Source organism: Clinocottus analis, unplaced genomic scaffold (genome assembly GCF_023055335.1).
Source record: "Clinocottus analis isolate CAN_PGR_092001 unplaced genomic scaffold, fCliAna1.0.p SCAF_3, whole genome shotgun sequence".
Lineage (NCBI taxonomy): Eukaryota > Metazoa > Chordata > Actinopteri > Perciformes > Cottidae > Clinocottus > Clinocottus analis.
In genome coordinates this window covers 13,966,777-13,978,912 of record NW_027176042.1, presented here as the reverse complement: position 1 = coordinate 13,978,912, position 12,136 = coordinate 13,966,777, and the positions used below count along the sequence as shown (strand labels likewise).

Sequence of the window (12,136 nt, the reverse complement as noted above, 5' to 3'; positions counted from 1 at the left end):
TGCCAAGATATGAAAATCTCGAACAGATTAAATGTAGATTAATTTGACATAATTTGGCGAACCAGAATTAGTTAATATTTTCTATAATTTATTTAATTTAAAATGTAATGTATTTACCATAACAAAACATGGAGTGCCTTATTCGAAAGCGTACCCATGTACATTTAATGAGATAAGTTGCTAAACCAGCGTTTTAATGGTCGTATTGTCTTAATGACCTTCACGTGACGGGTGCTGAATGTGACACATGTTTGAAAAAGTTGTCTCCTTTTATCTCAGAGCGCGACATTGCGCACAAGCCATAGCACCTATTTGAAGTGAGCAGTCTTGTGCAGCAGCAGAAGGAGAGCTCGCTTTCTGGTGTAGACTCGTTTCACTGTTCACTGGCGCCGTGACGATAAGTAGGCAGCGGATGAGGATGCTCTGTTGTGTGATGCGCACTCTCCTGTCTCCAGCTCTCCGCGATCACCATGGAAGAGCTTAATTAATGCACAGGCTTTATGTGTCCCTCCTGCTGCCGGAGCTGATGCATATTAAACCGCCGTTTGAGACCGGACCTGCGCGATTTTTGCCCCGCGAAGAACTGGACGCCTGTTACCGAGCGGAGAGGACCGCGGCTGAGTCATAAAGTCTTCAGAGAAGGTACAGCACGGTGCGGTTTCTGCTCCACCAACTGAAGTTAGCCTCTTAGCATAGCTGCGTTTTCCTGCATGCGGGCAATGATGATGCTGTCTCATTATTGTCAGAGGACAGCAGTTTTTATTAAATGGCCACTTTCCTCTCGACGTTGTCATGTTTTGTGGATTCAGGGGAGGAGATTCGTCGCCTTGTCATGAACGATGCATTTAAATACATTTTAATAGAGCATGGCCAAGCTGACATCAGGCTGGCACCTTTTCTACAAACGGAGGTGGGCTCTGGTCATGTGGACTGTCCACTATATTAGCCCTGAGTGTAAGAGCATCACTGATTGAGGTTTGTTGTAATAACGTTGCCAGCTGTTTCTGCTGAGCAGCAAGGACCATTGTTGCTCATTTTTCACCATGAGCGCTGGGAGTCGAGTCAGTCTGTCATTTCACATCATTTTTGGGGGTGATTTTTTTTTTATCACATACTATCTTGGTGGCGTCCAAGGAGAAACACGAGTACGCTTGGTGATGGTTAATTTGTCACGAGTTGCTCATGGACATGTCAGCGTCCGTTTTGTATCACGGGTGCACGGTCGACGTTGTTGATGCAGCAGTGAAATTAATATTCCAAAATACGCGCATTTTGTACGCATTGTTCCCATATTGAGCTTGATCTAACCAAGGCTACACGGAGGCAGCATTGTAGCACAAAGGAGATGTGAAGCTGGCAGCTTGAATTCTACACAAGATGTGCAGTCTTACGTCACAGTAACACTCATAGCCTATTTTTTAAATATACAATATGAAGATGAATTCCTCTTGCAGCCTCACTGCAATGTGACCTTTTCTGTTTCTTCCTCTGCGGGCCTGCTCATCAGTTCAAGGACTTATACAACTGATGTGACCAAGTGATGCCTGAGAGTGGCAGCTCTGAATTTACAGCTTAATTTGTGTGTGTGTGTGTGTGTGTGTGTGTGTGTGTGTGTGTGTGTGTGTGTGTGTGTGTGTGTGTGTTTTGTCATCTGCATGTCATCTGCTTTCTGTTTTTTTCCTCATAGAATTTGTTCAGTTTCAGGGAATTTTGTTTAATAAATGTAGACTCTTGATGGCAACATGAGAACCACGCCAATGTGCCTCTTTTCTAGTTTTGAGCGATTCACTACTTTCACGGTTTGAGGCTAACGCCAGGGTACCTTGCACATATGATCACATTATTTTTATTTGCATGTTTTTGGCTAAACAAATAGCTTCCCTGAGCAATTCAAGAAGCCACTATCTTTGACTTTTACAGGTGTGTGTGGTCATAATATCAGATATATGTCTAAGCTAAAGTATAAGTTCTCACATTGTCTTAAATGTTATTTGTGGGCCAGTATGTACTATATACACAATATGAACTTCTGCACCACTTTACTTAACTGAACTCTCATTTTTTTTAAAACCATTTTAGTATAATATTGTAATATATACCTTCTGCAGCACAACATATTGCAGGGAAAGCCATATTTTGATTTAGCACCAAAAATTACCATTTGCAGTTTGAGCTGCATTGTCATACTTAGCTTGAAGAAAAACACATTTAAGTAAAGGCAAACATAATTTATCTTGCATGTTACATATGCTCATAATTTATGAAAAGACATGAAACAGTAATAATAATAGTAGTTCACTATTCACCATTCACAACAAGCATGCTGAAAGACTTGCATATTATTCAGTTAAAAACAATGTCTTGCTCATTATCAAACTATCTTTCATCAGTAAGATTATTAAAGCATCTTGTGGCATACAATCTAAAGGCAGCTTCACCAGTCAATGAACTGACTCAAGAATGATGGAAGAAATTAAACCAGTTGACCTGAGAAGGCCTTTCATGGCTTTATAGACAAGCAGAAGAACTTGAAGGCCTATTCAAGTGCATTGTGCAAGTCAATGTCACGATATGAAGACATATTTAATGTGCTCCTCTCTTAAACTCAATATCAATAATAATCAGTTCAGTTATAAAAAAAAAACTGTAAAATGTACCAACGCCATGTTCTCATCTCACCTTTTTCTCATTTTCAGAGGCAAATTATGCCAGCAGCACCAGAGTCGCTCCCCCTGGTGACGAACCAGCTCATTGGTCAGACTATTCTGCCCTTCTCCAGCCACCCAGTCTACCCTGGCAGATCCATGCTGCTGGATGCTCCTCACAGAGCCACGCCCACATCATGAGCGCCAACGGGCCCGCCCCAGACCCGGCCCCCGCGGCCCCAGAGGCCCCTCCTGCCTCAACCCCTGCCCCTGCCCCTGCCCCTGCTGCGGCCCCAACCCCAGCCCCTGTGGCAGCACCGGCACCTTCTGCCCTGCCTGCCCCAGTGTCCAGCACCATCCCGGTCGGTGCGTTGGCACAGAAGAAGCGGCAGCAGTATGCCAAAAGCAAGAAACAGGGCAGTAATGCCAATAGCAGGCCACCAAGGGCTCTGTTCTGCCTCAACCTCAACAACCCCATACGCAGGGCCTGCATCAGCCTGGTGGAGTGGAAGTATCCTTGACAGTGGTGTTATGTAGAGCTGGCTGAATGTCTGAGTGTTGGGATTTGAGCAAAGAGTTTACCAGTTCAGCGGTTAGATTAGAAAACTAATTGGCAACTGGTTTCATAATGACTTCATCGGAAAAGTAATTCATCAAAGAAAAACACTAAATTCTTAGTTAGTTTAATCCCGTTTAGTTTTAGTTTTAGATCAGGATATCAATATGGTTTAGATTTTAATTAGAACAAAGCCAAACAAGATGTCACTTTGTGCTCTGGCAAGCTGTTATGTGCATTTTTCACTATTTTCTGACCTTCAATAGACCAAATGATTAATGGATTAGGTAAAATAACTGCCACATTAATAGATACGGAAAATTAAAAATGATCATGAGTTGCTGACTGCGCTACTCGTTCACAGGTCCTTTGTACATACCTTTGTTTGATCTGAGCTGCGGTAATTATTCATGACGGACAAATTCAGTGATTTCTTGTCGTGCTTTTTAAAGTATCAGTCTTCATCAGGGATTTAAAATTATTTTTTATTTATATTATTTTATATTGCTCTGTTACATCATTTTCTTCTGTAATTTCCTTAACTCTTTTTCTCAGGCCATTTGATATCTTTATATTAATTGCTATTTTTGCCAACTGTATGGCCTTAGCTGTCTATGTCCCCTTCCCTGCAGATGATTCCAACTCCACAAACCATGACCTGGTGAGTAGATATGTCACTCTGATACCTTTATTCAAGTAGTGCCTATTGTATCAGTGCTGCTAAAGCCAAAAACAACTGATGTTGCTTTGCATAGTTTTTATATGGACTCTCCGAGTACCCATTGTTTAAATCCTAATGTCTGGCTTGTTAGGTTTGTGATAAGAAGTTAAAAAAATGGAAGATAATCTCCCTTAGTGCCTATTGGTCTGTTCTTGTTTGGTTGAATAGTTTCAAGATTCATTTCAACATGCACTGTGACTTCATAATCCTCTTTCAGTTGAAGAAATGTGATTGTATTTACCCTTTGGATAAGAGATATGGTCGGTGTAGAATATAGATATTTTGCTATAGTAGCGAGACGTTTCATACAGATTGTATCTTTCGTATATTGCTTCATCATGCAGATTGCAAGTATCTGCGGTGCCGACACAGAGAAACACTTTGACAACTACCCTCATTGGTGCTTTATCATGTCATAGTTTCCCTGTACAGAGGTTTTATTCAGCTTTCTATTTTTAGACTTTATCGTCATTGCACCACTCTGTGCACCTTGTGCATTTATGTCTGTGTGATGAATTATGGGTGATGTAGTGTTGTAAGCATTGTTCCACAGCTGAGTAGGAGTGCTCTCTCCAAAAGCCAGACAAAAACACAGAATGTGGTCCTCCTTGCATGAGCAGAATTTATCTGTAGTGCTCAATGATTCATGAAGAGCGTATACAGTGTGTCTGCAGACATTTCAATGTTCTTGAAAGCTTCATCTGAGAGCAGGAACATGTTAGCAGAGGTTACCAGCACGGTGCAAAAGACCGGCGGGAGTGATTCTCAGTCTGTTACGCTGCTGAACCTGCTGTGCAAGATAAGCTGCAGCTTTAGTTAAAAGGGTTTCTGCTCTACTTTGGAGAAGTAAGATGTACTGCTTCTCGGTTTGACCTCCTGGAGGGTGACCTCAGGGTGTTTGTTTACGCAGCGGTGGTGCATCGGGGGAAAGTGGGCCATCTGGGACATTACACTACCTGATACAGTAATATGTACAGTGTGTTGTCAGGGCTCGTTTGGCTTTGAAAGAGTTAAATTTGTCTTAATAGTGTCAACTGGAAGAAGAAAATGTTCCTATTTGCAAAAGAAGAAACGAACAAGGGTGTAGAAAAACGTTGAGAGGCTGGTTGGACTCGGAAGGAAGCAATGTCGAAACGTGTGTATTTTGCTGATGTGAATACAAACACAGCAGCAATAGAGTTAAAAGGCTATTCTAATCAGCAAGCAAGTCTTTTTGAACTGGGCTAGTTACACACACATGCACGCACGCCGCGCACGCACACACACGCACACACACGCGCACACACACACACACACACACACACACACACACACACACACATATTATTATTATTATTATTATTATTATGAAGTTGCAATGCAGCCATAATGGAGCTTAACTGCAATGTTAATAAATTCAGAGCCAGAACTTACATTCATATATTCGGAGCTTTTCCTTCTCATGTGTTCAGATCACATTCAAGTCTGGCAAATCACTAAGGTTGCTTAGAAGCTAAATACCATGTCTCATATCAGCCTTCATACTGCAAACCAAATCTGGAAGTGTGAACATGTGATTGATATTTTGGCATTTTTTAATGACGCCGTCATTATGTGTTTTGTCTGAACGTATTGCGGCATTGCTGTGTCATATTTGTCACTGTATTCTAATGGATGTTGTATATGTCTCTTATGTGCATGATTATAGGATTACAGTTGGGGATGCTATTCCGACATCTTATTTTAAAGGAACCATAATGTTACATTTTGTGCACTTTTGTACACAAAATGTAACGGGACTGAGCGGCATCATTGTTGCGGCCAACATGCGTCATGAACAAGATCATTAGCTAGAGAAGAGATGACATGTTGATGATTAGATATGAAGTTGTTTATAATTAAGTCACTTCTTTTGTAGTCAGGAAAAAGCTTAACTTTTTGAAAATGCATAACCGCCTTCTCTGTGCTTATATGGATGCTTCTTTAACTGCACTATACTGTATACATTTTTGCTTATTCTCATATGGATCCTTGTGTATTGCTTGCACAGGACTTTGTTATCTGATTTAATGTTGACACTGCAGAATTAAACCAGAGGGCCAATGCTGCAATCTTTCCCTTTTCAGCAGAGGTTGAACAATAGAATACATTGTAGGGCAGGTGTGCCAGCTTGGCCTTCGTTGTTCTACAGAACTCACGCTGTAGTCACAGGAGGAGCACTGGAGACAAAAGTGCTGAGCTATGTTTTCTGTAGCAGCCAGCAGGTACGGCTGTAGTGGAGATTGCCATTTCACACCGCTCTGCTCTGCAGCCTCAGAGGTGGACTGAGAACTCATATGAAACTTGAGATGGGGTGCTGAGGGGCCTGATGTGTAAAGCAAGGATCAAATTATATCACTAGGCTGTGGAACTAAGCAGGTTTTTATACACACACACATTCAAAAAGTGGTGTAACTTTCAACACACTGAAATGTTGCAATAACAGACAAGCTGATGTCTCGGCTTATGAATGCGTAGACTTTTCATTTAGTGCATTCTTAGTTAACATGAACTCCATGAACATAAACATATTGCATTTGTTTGCTTGTGTGACACGATCTTCACAGGGCTTAGGTGCTGCAGAGCTGCTCTGGGTTAGAACATTGCAATGCTGCAAAGTCACAGAGGCCTTAATAGCATGAGTCTGTCCGTCTTGTTATTAAGGCTTGGTTAAATGCAGCAGCTCATTATAAATAGAAAGCAATTTCCTCCTCAGGCAGAACATTGGGCAAAGGATTGAGGTCCTGCTTCCACCAGGAGGCACAAGTGAGTAACAGGATGTAGCGAGCACTCACGTGCACGTAAGACAGCAAACCCTGACAGAAACTCAAAGTCATTTCTTCCTTCTGCTTAGCTTTCTCCTTTTCCGCTCTTCCTTTGGTTAGTCATTTTACTGCAATATGAAACACGCAACCCATCCTGCACGTGACTGTGTCTCCTCCAAACCTACCTTGTCTTGGGGACAGACAAATAGTCTGCAACCCTCCTGCCTTTGCTTTAAGGTCATTTCTGACTTATCTATCTGAGACTCAACACCCCGGGCAGCTCCGGCTGAAGGTAGCTGAGCAAAACAATGACCTTTTCATGGTGAATATGATTCATACGTCTCTTCCTTAGTGAGGCAACACACAGTGAATTGCGTATGGTATCATGTAGTGTTTGCCTGTACCACTGTTATTGCATAACTCTGGAGCCGCAGAGCGATTTATTTTACTGGGGACAAAAGGACACAAACATGTAAAGACTGGAATGTCTCAGACAAACCGATGCAGAGGTCATTTGGACGCCAGCAGAGAACTCACAGCCTAAATCAGCTTCATGCTTGGAAGCTGTTTCATTTGAGGATATCATCCATTTTAAGATCAGGAGAGTTGGGCAGTATAGGCAAAATCTTCTGGTCTTTCATATTTTGCTAACGATTGACATCAATATACAACATGTTTTCTTGTAGTTTAATAAATAATAGTCTATATGAAATAACCACATGGTAAACAAAAAAGACTTAAACAGTTTCAAGCGAAAATATATAGAGAAATTAATAAATATTTCCACAATCAGATTAAGACAATAGACTAAACTATACTACACTGGAGTATTTACAAAAGCAGAATTTGCATCACTTGCATTGTATGCTATTGTTTTTAGCAATTTAGATGACACACTTGTGTTTCTATATATTATTTAATTATGACATTTTCATATTAAATTATTATAATAATTATCTTTATTGAGATAGTAGGCTTACACCTTTTAAATGTTATGTGTGACTGAATACTAATGTTGAGTAGTAAGATATCTCCCTTTTCCCACAGTTATATCCTCAATAGTCACACAAAATATCTTCATAGTGCACTATGACAATTTATCCTGTGTTGCATTTATATAAATTAGTGCTTAAACATATACTGGCCTTGTTCTACAACACCATGTGCAGGCCAGCAGAAATTCCTAATTCACAGGTTCAAATACACTAATACACTAAAGACACTAAGATCTGTTTACTAATCAAACAGATCTGTCATTAGTTATTGCCTAAATGTTACACGGCTTCTGTCAGTTCATTCTTGCACACGACGTCAATGAACTCTCAGGCCTGTTACACAAGACACAAGTCACCCGAAGCAAAGTCCTGTTAATATATGTACGCCTATAATACTGTTAGAGGCGTGAAATGCACATAGCGACCGTGCCCTACAAAGTGCGCAACTACTAACAAAGAAGTCATTTCTGATGTAAATGCTGTTCAACAACCATCACAGAGCCAAACTTGTGACTGGCAGCCAATGCCTGTTGACTGATCACAGTCACCAAGTGCTTCAGTGTGACACCCAGCCACTGAGAGGCATCCGCCATATTGCAGTGGTTCTTGTCCAAGATTGTCAGCGGCACGATACAGTGACATTTCTTCTTTTGATGACATTGGTGATATTGTAAGTGCCTCCATGATATTATCCTCCATCTTGCCTTTATAACCTATTTAAAGGACGCAGATCAGGAATGTGTAAAAGAAGAAATACCACTACGTTAGATATTTCACATATTAGCGACTCAGGTTCAGTTGGGTTTTGTTGTTCTCTTGTATGAAAAATGGCCTTGTGTTATTTGCCAGCTTTGTAGTCACCAAATCAAGGTCATAGGCTCTGCGCCAAATAAACAGCATGTACTGTACATTCCTAGAATGGCTAACAAATAGAAATGCTTTTAGCCAACACACACCACAATCGTTCAGGTAATTACCTGATTATGTGTGTAATTAGAATTCAAAAGTCAATATGCAATTGTGTTTTTTAAAATACTATTGAGTTGCTGATGTTGCGTTTTGCAAGTCTTTGATAGTATTTAGAGTCTACGGAGTTGATGACATATTTCCATCTGAGAAGGGCTTCATGTGCCAGTGTTTTGGCTGCACGTGTAAAGAAGAGTGTAAATGTGTACGTGTGTGATGGATGAAGCAGTTGGCGGTGTCTGTGTGTGTGTGTGTGTGTGTGTAATGGCTGGCACAAGCAGCAACGTCTGGACTGTGGGCTCCCATAGAGATGATGTCAGAAGTATGTGTTTAGTCACTTAACGCAACTGCTCATTTGTGGCTCACACTAGCACTGTCCCTGCTTGTTATCTTGAACGTGTATTTCTGCATGTGTGTGCAAGTGTGAGAGTGTGTTTGTGTTTGTTTGAGAGAGAGTAAAGAGAGGGAGTCAGAGCCGTGCTAGCTTTGTGTGGATGGTGTGTGAAAGTGCAGCCTTCATTAAGAACAGAAGAGCATGCACACACTGTGTGTGTCCAACAGGTCACCTTAAAGGGGAATGGCAGATGATTAATTTATTCTCAGGCTCTGTAAACAACATTGAACAAGAGTGACAAATGACAAGAGTGAGTTTGTCAGCTTTTTAGTTTATTTATGATTTGTTGTTTTGTCCTGCTTATACTATCAGTCTAGTTATTATTTACTAATGCAAATATTACAATAGCATTTACTGGGTGTGAACAACAATGATGAACTGGGCTCCTATAAATAGTGAATGACTGATTGGGGAAGTGAAAACAAGTGACCATGTGAAACTAATCAGGGCGGGGCAGACAATCAAAACTGGTGGGAGAACACACAAAGGCAGGTAGTGAAGTGATCTAAAACAAGAAGAGAAGTGAATAACAAATTGAAGCACTAAACATGAATGATTTAAATATATGAAACAAGGAAACATATAACCTCAGGACAGAGACATTATTACCTTTCAGCAATAGTACCTGTTATAATGCAAACTTGAGCAGGTGTTCTCAGTGTTGGAAGAAAAACATATTCACTCCTAATCAATTACTGTTTCACTGTTATATTCAGACTTCTCATCTTACTGTCCTTGTTTAATCTTACACACAAAGTCAGCATGTCTCCTGATAGCCTTGAGACAGGGGAATCTGTGTGTCTCCGTCTGAAAGAACGTGCAGTTTCATTGTTATCACATCATGCCGAGGCCAATCTGAAGACATACTGGGGGGATGACGCCATGAAGACGTCATGGTGGCTTTGGTGTATTGACAACCATAAGCTGTTTAAGAAGGTAGCGCTTTGCTCATTCTTTGAGCAGTCTTGGATATGCAATTTGTCACGTTATACTTCTGACTCTGCTCTTTCCTTGCAACGAATAAATGTTCCTGTTTTAATGATTTGACTCCGAGGGGTTAAGTGAATTTTTCTAACACACAGAAACTTGAATAGTCCATGAGAGGAATGGCTGTCAACAACCAGTTTAATGAGTGTAATGACTAGTTGTATTTTCTCTCACCTCTCAGGTTCTCCATTCACAAGAAATGACAAAAAGTGCAAGAGAAACGCCAAACCTTTTAACAGTAACGGTTGAGATCATAGATCACTTCGCTGATTTAAATCATTTCGTTCAATTAATGTAAAAGTTTAAAGTCACTAACTGTGAGTTTGATCTATTTTTCCCTTATGTCACATTGAGTTATGATTGTTTCTGTGGGCCTTGCTGTCTTTATAATAATTGTTCCTTTGCTTTTTTATTTGCTCTGGTTGGCGGAAATTTGCTCAACTCAGACAAAGAAGTGGAGTATTCTTCCTTTCCCAATCCTGTCATGCAGATATTGAAGTAATTTTAAGGTAGACACTGTATTTACTGGATGTCAGTAATAACGTATATTTCTGTGAAAATATTCAACTTAAACAAGGCATACGCGTCTTGTCAAATGTTTCCTTGAGCCAAAGCTTTAAGTTTAATAAAAATAAAAAAGAGTTGAGTTGACTGGTTGACGTCCAGCATGGAGCTGAAGAGCTGAAGTTTGGCTTATGGGCTCTAAATTTAATTTCCTGAGTTTAACCATTTGCTTTTGTTTCCATTGAGCTATATGTGCTTTCTCACATGGACACACATCTGCAAGCATGGACATGTGTTCTGCAGATTTACAGCACAGTACGGAGCACTAACATTCCCAGACACACAATGCAAATGATGAACCACAAAGAAAAAAGGGAAGAAGGGACCAGGGGTCACGGTGTGTGCGTGTGTGTGTGTGTGTGTGTGTGTGTGTGTGTGTGTGTGTGTGTGTGTGTGTGTGTGTGTGTGTGTGTGTGTGTGTGTGTGTGTGTGTGTGTGTGTGCGTGTGTCTGTGTGTGTGTGTCCATAGTTGTGAGTTTTGGGAGTGACATGACAACTGTGTATCAGTGGTTAGCATACGCGTCTTTCAATCAGAGGATCGGTGGTTTGATCCCCGGCTCTGCTAGTCCACGTCAATGTGTCCTTGAGCAAGACACTAAACCACTAATTGCTCCCTATGTCTATGGTGTGTAGAGCAAAAATGTAAGTTGCTCAAGACAAAAAGTGTCAGTTAAAATGTAATGTGAGTGTGTTGGCTTGACTGAAATGACAACGCTTTACTCCCCGTGAGGTGTTGCAGCATTGAGGTTACAGATTCACTACTTTCCTCTACACTCAGTCACATGAAACAACATCAAGAGAAGCTTTCATGGTTTTGCTCATGAACTCAGTAGGTTGAATCTTTTTGGCTGACAAACCATTTTGCACAAGTCGTGTTGTATTGTAGATGACCGCTTTAAAAATATTGTGATTCTAGTCATACTGCACTGAGCTATTGCTGTGTGAAGCCAAACAGAGTCTGACAGCTGCAGTATTTGACAAACAGAAAAAAAAAAACATCTTGATTGAACGACTACATTGCTGTGCAATTCCGTGTCGATCTTGTAACTTTAGGGCAAAACTATAAGCAATGCATCACTGAGCTTATGCAACAAGTCTTCAGTATGATGTTTTCTTTCTTTGTGAAGACATTGCCAGTGTGTGTATACTTAAGATGACCTGCACTTGTAATGTTTTCCTTGGCAGAATGACATCCGCATCCTCACACAAATCCTGCTGCCCCCACAGTACTTCACATACACACACAATTTGCTTGTACACATACACCATATCCAAGACACATTAACATACTGTAATGTCAAACATATGGGCCCAGCTATATAGAGCTATAAAAAAAACGTTGCATACGAACAGATGTGCGGTACACTTTGTAGTATATTGTAGTGTCGTTGCTAAATTCAAATTTTATGGATTCAAGTCAAAACAAGACATCTTGTTGGTTTTGTTATTGTTTTATTGTTGAATTTAGTCAGTAGTTCAGTATTGAACACAATAACATTTAACAATAAAAGCAATACAAAGACAT

At 40.6% G+C, this 12,136-nt stretch overlaps 1 protein-coding gene across 11 annotated transcripts in view; it reads left to right on the top strand.

Moving 5' to 3' along the window:
• Window positions 1-368: 368 nt before the first annotated feature.
• The window catches only part of cacna1da (calcium channel, voltage-dependent, L type, alpha 1D subunit, a), a 56,077-nt gene continuing 44,309 nt past the window's right edge, over window positions 369-12,136 (top strand). For 4 of the 11 annotated variants that reach the window (XM_068593822.1, XM_068593821.1, XM_068593819.1 and 1 more), the window contains exons 1-3: window positions 369-642; window positions 2,697-3,156; window positions 3,757-3,862. In XM_068593822.1, coding sequence (XP_068449923.1) covers window positions 2,843-3,156; window positions 3,757-3,862 — 420 coding nt within the window. In that variant the 5' untranslated portion in view covers window positions 369-642; window positions 2,697-2,842. Of the gene's footprint in view, window positions 643-2,696; window positions 3,157-3,756; window positions 3,863-12,136 lie in introns of those variants that run through there. The other 7 variants (XM_068593825.1, XM_068593826.1, XM_068593824.1 and 4 more) reach the window with 3 other exon arrangements.